Source organism: Canis lupus, chromosome 28, assembly GCF_048164855.1.
Source record: "Canis lupus baileyi chromosome 28, mCanLup2.hap1, whole genome shotgun sequence".
In the NCBI taxonomy this organism is placed as follows: domain Eukaryota; kingdom Metazoa; phylum Chordata; class Mammalia; order Carnivora; family Canidae; genus Canis; species Canis lupus.
The window spans coordinates 9,459,854-9,472,358 of NC_132865.1; the positions used below are offsets into that span (position 1 = coordinate 9,459,854).

General features: G+C 37.9%; 1 protein-coding gene across 1 annotated transcript in view; it reads right to left on the reverse strand.

Moving 5' to 3' along the window:
* Nucleotides 1–360: 360 nt before the first annotated feature.
* Nucleotides 361–12,505, reverse strand: part of ATP6V0D2 (ATPase H+ transporting V0 subunit d2) — a 42,231-nt gene continuing 30,086 nt past the window's right edge. The window contains exons 4-8 of the mRNA XM_072803790.1: nt 12,384–12,463; nt 10,685–10,762; nt 3,775–3,951; nt 2,552–2,629; nt 361–850 (exon numbers count right to left, since the gene is read on the reverse strand). Of these exons, the coding sequence (XP_072659891.1) occupies nt 689–850; nt 2,552–2,629; nt 3,775–3,951; nt 10,685–10,762; nt 12,384–12,463 (575 nt within the window). The 3' untranslated portion in view covers nt 361–688. The remainder of the gene's footprint in view (nt 851–2,551; nt 2,630–3,774; nt 3,952–10,684; nt 10,763–12,383; nt 12,464–12,505) is intronic.

The following is a 12,505-nucleotide window of genomic DNA, read 5'->3' on the forward strand; positions in this document are numbered from 1 at the left end:
TCTTTCACAATGTATATGTGTATCAAATCATCACACTGTATACTTTAAATTCTTTCAATTTTGGGGTGCCTGGGTGGCTCAGGTGTCTCGGGATTGAGCCTTATATTGGGCTCCACGCTCAGCTGGGAATTTGCTTGAAGATTCTCTCCCTCTGCCCCACCCCCTACTTGCGTGGGACCACACTCTCTCTCTTTCAAAAAAAAAAAAAAAAGAAATAAAATCAATCTTGAAAAATAAAAAAAAGAAAAAATACAGTATTTTCATCACATGTGATCGATGCTAGCCTCATACAATCCTGGGTTTTTGTGGACCTAGGTGAGGAAAAAATAAAGTAGACAATATTGGGCCTGTGGAGAAGCATGGGAAAGCAAAAGTAAAACATTTTAATTAGATCTGATTGTTAATACAACCAAACAAGAATAGGAAAAGTACCATACAGTTAGTTAGAATTAATGTCTAAAGTCTGGTAAAGAGGAAGACATAAATGTGGAAACAAAATTTAAGGCTACTGGAAAAAAAAAAAAACCACTTTGTTGGTTTACTATATTTCTGGTGGGTCTGCAGCTTGTGAAGGTGTAGTGTGAATTATTTTTGTGTAACCCAGATAATTGTAACACAATTCTTTTTATTTTCCTCAGAACCTCTTCTTCATATTGAAGATTTTCTACATTTGAGGCCCCACAATGAGTTATAAAATTGGAATGTAGCTGTTAATTTTAGTTCGATGTCTTTGTGAAATGCATTCTGCTATCCATACGATATTTCTCATTTCTTGTTCCTTCAGCTTTGTGTATGCGTAAAACACACCATAGTGGAATTGCCTGTTGAATGCCAGCACATTCATTTGTACCTGAGGAAGGAAAAGAAAAAAAAAAAAAAAAAAAACTGACCGTCACTTATTGGGAACATACTACATTTTTGAAATAATATTAAATTGCAGACTGGCTTGCGCTTGTATAGTGATTATTTGTATTTAAATAGGCAATGTCCAAATTTGGTCAAATAAAAGAAAGCGGTGACAACTCATCAAGTTCTAAAGGGAACTTTAGAGTCATTCTACAGATAGACCATAGTAGTTTTAAAAGTAAGTTTATAAAAATATAAAGAAATAAAATAAAGGAGGTTTATAGAATCACAAGACAAACTCCAAATCTTCTCAGCACTGCTAGTGAAAAGATTCCTGGGAAAATCTTGGTGTTTGTATGTGAATGTAAGTGCGGAACTTTGTAGTAATACACAGAGTTGGTTTCTAGCTAGTGGGCACATCTCATTTAGGTAGACTATTCATTCTTGGCCACAACTTTGAAAATTCTAAAAAGTTTGTAGGCTGCCTAACTCTCCTCCAGGGCAATGCCACAGGCCTCTGGAATTTGGAATGAGTGACATTTTGAGCTTTCTTAGGATACTCTACAGCAACTTGACATATGGTTGATTTTTTTTTTTTTTTCTGCAGAAGGTATATCAGTAAAAGAAAATTAAAAAAAATCATTCAACTGGGGTAAAGTCTGAACAATGGAACAATTCTTTTATTCTTTTCCATTTTGAAAAAAGTATGAGAGGTACTGAGTCCCTCATGCAGCCCTGAAAACGTCAAGCTAAATATTCAGGAAGTGGAGGTCCTTGCTTTCAGGAACAGATACTTATTTTTCCTGCCAAGGGCAGCTTTCTTAACAGCCTTCTTTGAAGCAGTTGTGCAATAGTGTGGAATTTTAAAAACATCCCTAATATATGGGAATAACTTGCATTGTTTTTACTCTTTTTGTGACAGGCAGTAGAGAGCTGTTGGAAAATATTTAGAGTAGGACTTACAGGAAGGGGCCCAAACTGCTTTCCGGAGTCAGTCCTACCCTAAAATTTGGATAGATTTCAGGGTTCTCTGTCAATCAATTGAAGGGGAAGGGCCAGTGGTTTTAGAGAAATGAATAGAATATATTAGAAAAATTCTCTAGATTTGAGATACCTTATCTGGTATCCCCATCCACCTCAAAAAAAAAAGCCCTTTTGTTGAATACTTTGGTAGCCCAGGAATTCACTATAAATGGAATAAGTACTCTTCTGCTTTTTAAGGAAAGAGAATAGTCTAGATGCTCCAGATGGATTTCCATACAAATAATTCCTAAGTGTGATAATTGTATTCCTAAATTATAATTGTAGACAAAGGCTTCTTAAGGAAGGGATGGATTAGAGAGTGAGAGAGGCACCTAATAGAGCATACACCTTGAAGATAGTCAATATATGATCATGAGAATGTCCTAGTTCTGATTCTTCAGTTAACTATGGAATAGCTGCATTCTTTCCAGAGCTTCACTATATGTACTATGGGTTTCTGGGTAGGACAATTCAGCAGAAAGCCATCATATGTGAACCCTGGGCCTCCAAGGCAGAGATATTAATACCCATTTGTTTGTCAAATTCTGTGCTTAATCACTGGAACTGATCAACTGTAAAAAGAAGCCCCCCAAAAGAAACCCCAAAGTAAGAAAACATCTAAAACCTAGAGCAAGAGAAAAAAAACATATATAAGCTAATAACATTTCCATGTATATCATACCTCACGCTCATAAAACACATCCTCCAATGTCTTTCCTCCATTGCCATCACCCACAGCCTCAAACAAAGGCTTGTATACCTAAAAAACAGAGACTATTTTTAAACAAATTCTCATTTCTTATAAACATAAAGATATTTTCCTAGCAATACAGAAATGATGTGTCTGTTCTTTAAAAAAACCTGTCCAAAAAGACTGAATGTTTTTTGTAGGCTCTTGGTCTCCTAAAAAAAATACCCAAAAATCCAGATAAAAGAGTACAGATGGATTTCTAGTCTAGTAGCTTATTCAGGCTTACAGGGCAAGAGGCAAAAGCAATTCTACTCTCAATGTGCATTGTATGAGCTAATTTCTACATTAGGTTCTTAGGGCTAGTTGGGCACCTTACTGAGGATAAATGGATGCTCATGGCTTAAGCAGCATGGGTTTATGGGCTCTTTGAAATGACAGTTGGTAAAATTCATATGGAATTTCAAGTATGGAAGAGGTGGAAATTGAGAAGCTCAAAATTTAATATTATGCTAAAAATAGCCTCTTGTGATGACATGAGCTACTGCAAAGGTTTATGCAGATTTCTGATTTCTCTTTCCCCGAAGACTTCAGAAACCCATAAGAAAAGGTAAGAGTGTCACTTCAGTTCTGAAAAAGTTACCTGGAAGGCATATGTTACCATAAATCAGGAGGAATGGAATCAGGGGATGAGCTGAGAAGCTGCAGGCTCTTCAGAGAGCATTTGGATGTGGAATAAGAGAAGGACACAGTAGCCCTCCTTCCATTCCTTATTTCTGGCCACTGATTAAAGGGAATGGTAGAAACCAATATGTTCATATTCTCTCTTGTATTTCAAGTAGACATTCTGTACCTAAGCCGGTTTACCCAATGCGCACTTGAAAAGACTGCTGGGCCAGGCTATTTTATATAACTTTGCCATGAGCTCACATATCCAGAACACTGCACCAGTTCCTTGGGGAACTTGCTTTATCAAGCACTTCAAAAGACGTGCTCAGATGACTGTCCCTTGGAGATTTAAACAAGTACTTGCTTGGCAGGAACCTCCAAAAAAAAAAAAAAAGAGAGAGAGAGAGAGACAGTTCTAGAATGACATTGCTTTCTACCTTACAAACCTAACTGTTTTAGAGAAGACATGTAAATTTGATGTGTGAACTTCTAAAGTCCATGTGATGAAGTAACGTGAGATGTTCAGGGCCCCTGGTCTAGTCACGTACTCCATAATGGTCTGCTACTCTTCTCATCTGATCGAAGTCTTCTGCTTGAGCCAACAGGCGCAATCCTTCAGGATAGAGCTTGCCACAGGTCGGGTAGAGGGTCTCCCGGTCATCCTTGCTCAGTTCGGTGCCAAAGGAGTTGAGAGTGATGATAAAAGCCCGTCTGTCAGCCTCAAACTGAATTGGCAAGACATAAAATCAGTGAAATCTAACCATGTACTAAATGCTATGAACAGAACATTTATAAGTAGACGAATTCATTTCCAGAGCGATTTGCTTTCCTTTCCGGATTTATGTCTAATTATAATACAAACATGTGTTATTAATGTTCCCTTAGCCTCTTCTTATAATGGAGTAACTTTGTTTGCCAGAGAAGGATCACACAGTGATAATGGCCCATGACTCTTGAAACCCCACTAAACTTCAGTTCCCAGGCACTCTGGGAACTCATGTGACTCTGTCACGTAGGTCCCTAGAGTCTCAAATGTCTCTTCCATAAAAATGGGAATAATACCTACTTGTCGGGGTCTGTTCAGGGATAGGACGAGATAATGTAAGCGGAAGTGCCTGTCAGGGTGTTCAGAATACAGAGTGCATGTCATAGATGTTAAACATCTCTTTCTGGTTATTGATGTTGGTCTGATTTCTTCTACATAATGAGATTTCATACTACTTGCCATTTGTTTGTACTTTGATGGTTGGGGTTTTCTTCTTGAAAGTCCCAGATTGGATATCAATAAATCTAACCCTGTAGCTCAGGATTATATGGCTCAGGACAAATTATCTTGCTTTGAGGACTGTTTCCTCACTTGTAAGATCATAGAGCTTGATCTCATGATCTTTCAAGTGGGTCACATATACTCACGTCCTGTCTTTGTGCTGAGTACCACTAGGCACTGGAGCAAACAGCTCCACGCCAGACCTATTTCCTCTAACCACTCAGTTTTTCTGGAAATTTCTTACTATTCCTTTGGTCTCCATATATATTCTGTCTCTTGGTTCTTCTCCTATCTTTTCTGCTCATTCCTTCTCAGTCTGTCCTTCATGGGATCCTCTCTGCCTTTCGTAGGAGTTTGTCACAGTGTCCTTGAGCTGAGAAACTCTTCTCTATATACCTGATACACCCTGCACTTACATTATTTTCAAATCTGGAAATTTTTTTTTTCCTACACTGTAAAATCTGAGGGAAATCGTGCCATTCTTGTTTTTATTTTTTAATATCTAGTACCTGACATGTAGGAAGATACATAACTGTTTTCTGAATCCAACAGAATGGCCTGTGATTCTACTATTGGAGAATGTTTTTCAATATTCTCTAATATTCTCTACAACGTTGCTACTCAAGGTGTGTTTCAAAGGTCAGTAGCTTTGATGTAACCCAGAAGCTTATTAGAAATGCAGAGTCTCCCGGTGCCTGGGTGGTTCAGTTCATTAAGTGTCCTACTCTTGGTTTCGCCTCAGGTCATGAAAAAAAAAGAAATGCAGAGTTTCAGGCCATAGCCCCGCCCTACTAAACCAGGGCTTGCATTTTAACAGGATTCCAAGATTATTTGTACACACACAATAGCTAAAATAAACTGCTCTGCGATATCCTTTGAGCAGCTTACTTTTGACTAATTAACAAATCCAGACTTGCCACAGATTTTACTGGAACTCTTGTTAGAACAGGTGTTTCCTATCAGGAGGGTGAGAGTTAGTTCCTTCTGATCCTTTTGATTGATCTCATGGAAAGTATGGGTGACCCAGAAGTCCGGAGTGGCCTCATTTGGAAACAAAGGCAGCTGCCTCTGGCTACTGAACGTAACCAGTACTGTCAGGAATTTTAGACTTTCCAGGGACAGAAGAAATGCAAGAGGGAGATTTCCTGGTGATCAGAAACCTTGAAATGAAAATTAGAGTGGGGGAGCAATAATAGAGTTAATTGTCCCACATGCCCTTTTATGTGTTTTCTAGCTCTAAAATGTTTTATTTTTTTCACTGCCCCCACTCCGCCCAGTTTTATTGAGAAATAATTGACATACATTGCTCTATAAGATGTTAGGATTTTCAGGAGAGAAGCAGGGTGGAATCAGCAGCATCACAGATATACCGGGCAGCAGAGGCCGTTCTGGAGGAGGATGATGCATGAAGTTATAAAGCATGATATTTTGGAGGAATGGTCAAGGCTCAAGACTAGGAAAATATATGAAGAAGTAGGCTGGACAGGTAGCTGTGAAGAGCACAGGACAGGCTTCACAGGCCATGCCAGGAGAGGACTTTGATACAATCAGGGATCTGAACATCCCCACACAACAGGTTATCTGAACACTCCAACTTCTTGTTCTTGTAAATACTTCTTCCTTTTGCCTACGTGTGTACTTCATTCCAGAACTCTCCATGTTGATATCTTACCTGCATTGGAGGCTCCATTAAATGCTTTTTTTTTTTTTTTTTACAAGTAGCCCCTCTATTTCTTCCCTAGTTGAATATGATTTCCTTTGATTCCCTACTATACCTTAATTTCCCTTTTATTATAATCGTGTGTCTTAGTACTTTTTTCTAGTCTAGATGTTCTTTGTGTATGAGTATGTCTATTTATTTATTTATTTATTTATTTATTTATTTATTTATTTATGAAAGACACAATGAGAGAGAGAGAGAGAGAGAGAGAGAGGCAGAGACATAGGCTAAGGGAGAAGCAGGCTCCCTGCAAGGAGCCCAATGTGGGACTCGATCCCGGATCCAGGGATCACGTCCTGGGTCAAAGGCAGATGCTCAACTTCTGAGCCACCCAGTCATCCCGAGTATGTCTATTCTTAGTGAAAACAGTTATACGGGGAGCTTGGGTGGCTCAGTCTCAAGTGTCTGCCTTCGGCTCAGGTCATGATCCAGGGTCCTGGGATCAAGCCTGGAGTTCGGCTCCCTAGCCTGCTTCTCCCTCTCCCTCTGCCACTCCCCTGCTTGTGCTCATGGTCTTGCTCTCTCTCTCTGTCAAATAAATAAAATCTTAATTAAAAAAAAAAAGAACTATAATCTTGAAATTGTGTAAAGGGCTATATTTTGTTTGACCCCCAGGCAGACAGTTTGACATAACAACTGATTATGGAAGATAGTGAATGGGGTGGTATTAGATTTCACTTAAGCTCCCTCTATCATTTATAGAGGGTTGGCATCCTGTGTGGCACAGATGATGCCAAATGTCCCATGTCCTTTCCCTCTTCCTTACACTCATTCATTTTAAAACCATAACTTATTTTTGGGTGTTGTTGCAAAAGGTAATAGTGTACTGTTGACTTACTCAAAATCATTATCAGTTGCACATGATAGAATTGGGCTGATTAGGTCACACATTCTTGCTGGTTCATTATTAGAGGAAAGGAATACCTTGTGGGGGCAGTGTGTGGAGGGGTCAATGGCAGTGCAAGAGAGTGGAGTGAACTGGAATAGAGTCCAGGCTTGCTAGTCAGGAAGATAAAACAACTGTATTCTGTGCTTGTTTTCACTGTTTTTTTTTTTTTTTTAATTTTTATTTATGATAGTCACAGAGAGAGAGAGACAGAGAGACAGAGACACAGGCAGAGGGAGAAGCAGGCTCCATGCACTGGGAGCCCGACGTGGGATTCGATCCCAGGTCTCCAGGATCGCGCCCTGGGCCAAAGGCAGGCGCCAAACCGCTGCGCCACCCAGGGATCCCTGTTTTCACTGTTTGATTAAACATATAGATTGTCAGAGGAGCAAAGACAAAACAAATAATACAAGGCATAAAAGCAAACAGTACGCTGCAGTGAACATAAGTCAATTTCTTTTTATTTCCTTATAAAGTCCCAATCTTGTAATTACGTCAAATTTTTGCATGCAAGGCCAGGTCAATGCTCTCTTTTACCATATTAAGTCTTTTGAAGTCAATTGAGATTAAATAAGAACATATATGGAAGAACTTTATGACTGCAAGTGCTCTGTTGCACAAATAAAATGGGGGGTAATTACATGGTCTGATATATTTACATAAACTTGACAAATCTCTTCTGATCATATCATTAGAATCATTATAATTGCATGCTATGTGTAACTAATACCTCTATATAATGTATAAAGATAATGAAATGGACTTTTATCTTTAACACAGCTTGAATAAAATCTAATCTAATGTGGTAATATCATGGGCATAGGAAAGGGATAATGGGAACACTGGATATATAGCAGTTTGAGCAAACCCTTAGAGTGATAAGGATTCTTTTAATACTATGCTGTCCTTTCTCATTACTGAAGATTACAGATATAATTCTTACCTATTTCTGATTTTTATAGCACACACAATATGATCTTGCTTATAAATTAGAATTTACTTTTTAAAAAAATCTTATTTTTTTGAGAGAGCACAAGCAGGAGCAGCAGCAGAAGGAAAGGGAGGAGAAGGCTCCCTGCTGAGCAAGGAGCCCAAGGCGGGGCTCCATCCCAGGACCCCGGGATCATAACCTGAGCACAAGGTAGACACTGACCCGATTGAGACACCCAGGTGCCCTGAATTAGAACTTGCTTTTGCGAACGGCGATTTTAATGTAGAAGTAATATTGTGGATAAACATTGAGGATCTGGAGCTAGGCTATGTGGGTTCAAATTCTGACATAACCCCTTCTTAGCTGTGTGTCATCAGGTAAGTTACTAGACTCCTTTGTGCCCCAGTTGCCTGTTCTGAAAAATAGATACTAATCTCCCATGTTGTTGTGCTGGTTTTTTATTTTCACTGTGCTGTTTTGAAGTCCAAGTGAATTTAAGTATATAAGCACTTAGGATAGTATCTGGCACATAATAAATGTTAACTATTAATAGTGTCATTGTAGATCTTTTGTAAGGTTATGAGCTTTGCCATAGCTCTTATTTCACATATTTTGTGGGTATAAAGCACACAAGCCATTTCTAAACCACAGGAATTATGCCAGTAGAAATCACACTTTCGAGCCATAGATAATGTGGCTTCTCATAGTGTGGCTAGTAGTTAAAAATTTATGAGAAGGAAGGAGAGGGCTTCATAGGGCCAGCAGGTTACTTATGTTATGTGATCAGAATGAAAGAGACCAGCTCACTTTCTGACGTTTACTATACCATAAAAAATGTTATTTATTTATCAATGCCCACTTCCTGTGTAATAAAGCAAAAATGGTTTTTTTTAGAGTTTTCCAGTGATAAATTTTTACTTCAAGGACTGCTTTTGCTTGAAGAGTTAACAAAGGATAGCAAAGTATCTTTAATTGTACAATTTTAATGATCAGATGTTTTGAGGGGAACTAATTTTATCATATGCAGTTTCAGAACATTAAAATATGTGCATATAAAAAAAGGCTAGGAAAGAATGAAAATAAAATAAATAAAATAAAATAAAATATATGCATATGAAGTTATCCAGGTTTTTTGTTTTCCTTTTTGCCAAAAGGGCAGTTCTTTTCAGGCTTTTCTTGAAATCAGAAGTCATTGAATTATTTAATCTACCTACCAATGAAGTCACCGTGACAGTCTAATGTTTAAAGATATTCTTTAGACAAAACTTCGTATCACAGGACAAAGCAAAGGGCTTTTCTGTCTAGAATGGTATCTGCCCCTGCCCCCTTTTTAAATTCAAGTTGAAGCCAGCAAAAGAGATCTATATGAAACACAATACAAACTATGCCCAGGATGTCCCTAGGTTCTTCTGAACTCTGGCCTAATCTCTGAGATCGACATGTGCAAGCAAGAGGATCTCTGAGCACAGATGAAATCTGTGATGATAAAGAGGAATTAAAAAGATTACAGCATCATTTAGACAGGTAGAAAGCAGTAGTGGCATTTGATATATAACTAAGTAAGCATGCCAACTGTGAATCATCTCACCCAAAGTCTTCCTACCCAGAGATGGAATGCTCAAGGACTGTTTTGTTTTAGTGTCCTTTATTTTGGGATTATATTAGGAACAAGGCCCATAGTGGACTTTGGTTCCATGTTGTGAGAATTCCCAACTTGCCCCATGTTCCTTGTTGGATGGAAGTTGGGTTATTATTACAAGTACTCATAGTCTACCAATTGCTCATCGTATACCAAATTTTTAACTAATTATACTGTACTTTGTTCATATTATATCAAAATGAATCATGACCAAAATTTTATTTATTTATTTATACATTTATTTTTAAAGATTTTATTTATTTATTCACGAGAGACAGAGAGACAGAGAGACAGAGAAACAGAGAGAGTGGCAGAGACACAGGCAGAGGGAACCCAACATGGGACCCGATCCCTGGTCCCCAGGATCAGGCCCTGGGCTGAAGGCTGTGCTAAACCACTGAGCCACCCAGGCCACCCAGCATTGTTCTTTTCGAATTCCAAAATAACTCTTTTATGTAGGAAACTTGGAAAATATCACTCTTAACTGAAGGCATCAAAAGATATGTATGATTAAATATGTTTTGGTTATTTTTAGATAAAGGAGCTTTTCTCCTGCTATCTTTCTCTCTCAAACAAATAAATATTTTATTTAGACAGGTAGAAAGCAGTAGTGGCATAAAATATAAATAATTATATTATTTATAATAAATATAAAATATATATAAGTAATATAATATAATAATATAATATAAAATAAATTTTATTATAATAAATAATATAAAATAAATATTTTATTTATTTGTGTGAGAGAGACAGAGAGCATGAGCAGGGAAGAAGGGGAGAAGGAAATGGAGAAGCAGGCTCCCTGCTAAGCAAGGAGCCTGACTCAGAGCTTGATTCCAGGACCGCAGGATCATGACCTGAGACAAAGGCAGACACTTAAACCACTGAACCACCCAGGCACCCAGCTCCTAGATAAAGGAGCTTCTAACTTAAAGAAATAAAAGTAAGATTATATAAATGAGAAGTATGTAAGCACATTATTTGACATAAAGAAATTGAAAGACTTTCTTACCTCAAGAATGGGACACATGATTTCTGCAGTGACATCACCATGATTCTTACAAAATTTATAGAATGCCTCGAGGTAAGACTTAAAAAGAAGAAAGATCATAAAACAATAAAATGAAGATATTTTCCTTTGGAAATTTCTAGATCAGCTCTTCATGGCTTATTAAATACTTTAATGGTGGTTGAATTACTTGTCCCGTAGGGCAATATTTTATTAAAAATTTGATACAAACTTTTGCATTGAAGCATGTTGCACAGGTTTAAAAAAGAACAAAATTGTACTTATCATACCTTATGATTCCTTAACAAGCAAGTGCTTTTTGCAAGCACTCTTTGCATGGTTCTTGTGTTTATTTCACATGATTAATTTTTGATATTCTAATAAAAGTGCCAAACTCTTTCATGAACTCAACAAATAATTCTAGATTTGTTCCTGTGCTGACATTTAATTTCTCTTGGTGCCCCGGAGACATGTTTGGGATGGCTTTGAATGCAGAGGACATACTGGGAAGGCAGAGCTTGGGCTGAACAATTGGAATGATTGTGTTTGAATGTCAACTCAGTTACTTACTAGCTAAGTGACTTCTCATCTGAGAAATGAGGATAGCACATAGTTTTGCTGGCTGGATTAAGCGAACTAATGCCTATAATTTGCTTAGAAAGGTGCCTTCTGTTAGCTATACCTCAAGGATGCCTCCTCTAAGTCCATACATCTCTTTATAAAAAGGAAAATTGCCTGCAACACAGTGCTCTTGGAAGGACCATACTTTTAGCATAAATATTTATATATACACATATGGCATGACACTATATTCTCCATATATACAGTATACAGTATGTATTCCTTCAGTTACTCAGTGAGAGTATCAAAGATGCTATGGTTGTATGAGTGAAAATGGGCAGATTTTGCTCAGCCCCCAGGACACAGAGCTACTCAAATGGTGGTGGCATAGTACAGATAGCTGGCCAGGTTATGCAAGATGAAATTTAAGGACAGGGATAGATACTACGTAACACAAGGATCATTATGTATACTGGTTGGTTTTTATTTTTAAATTTTTTTAAGTTCTTGTTTTTAAGTAATCTCTATACCCAACACAGTTCTCGAAATTACAACCCCGAGATCAAGAGTTCCATGCTCTACTGACTGAACCAGCCAGGCAGTGTTTTAAAAATGGATATGGTTCACCTTATTCATCTGTCCACCCACCATCCATCTATCCAGTTGCAACCTTTTTTGTCCCAGGCACACCAAGGCAAGGAGCTAGAAATGCAGAGAAGAATGAGAAGTGTAACTTCCTCTTAAGGATCTTGCTGCTTCAGGGGAAGCGGACACATATGTATTGAACTAGAAGACTAGGACTGTAAAAGCTGTATTCCAAGTATGCCAACCTTCATAATTGTAGGAGTTGGCTAATGGGCAAAGTAACTTTTTTTTTAATTTTTATTTTTTAAAAGATTTTACTTATTTATTCATGGAGACACAGAGATAGAGAGGCAGAGACATAGGCAGAGGGAGAAGCAGACTCCCTGAGAGGAGCTTGATGTAGGACTTGATCCTAGGACTCCAGGATCATGACCTGAACCAAAGGCTCAACCACTGAGCCGCCCAGGTGTCCCCAAAGTAACTTTTAACAAAGGACTCTGGTTAGGATGTATTATGTAATAAAGAAAAAAAACATAATAGTTTGGGAAATACTTACTTTGTACAATTTATTGCGCAGTAATTCAATATTCAGTTCATCAAGGGTATTTTCAGACATACAGTCTTGAAAGAATGGAGCTGAAAGCAGAAATTATCACATAAAATAAATAAATGAAAAGC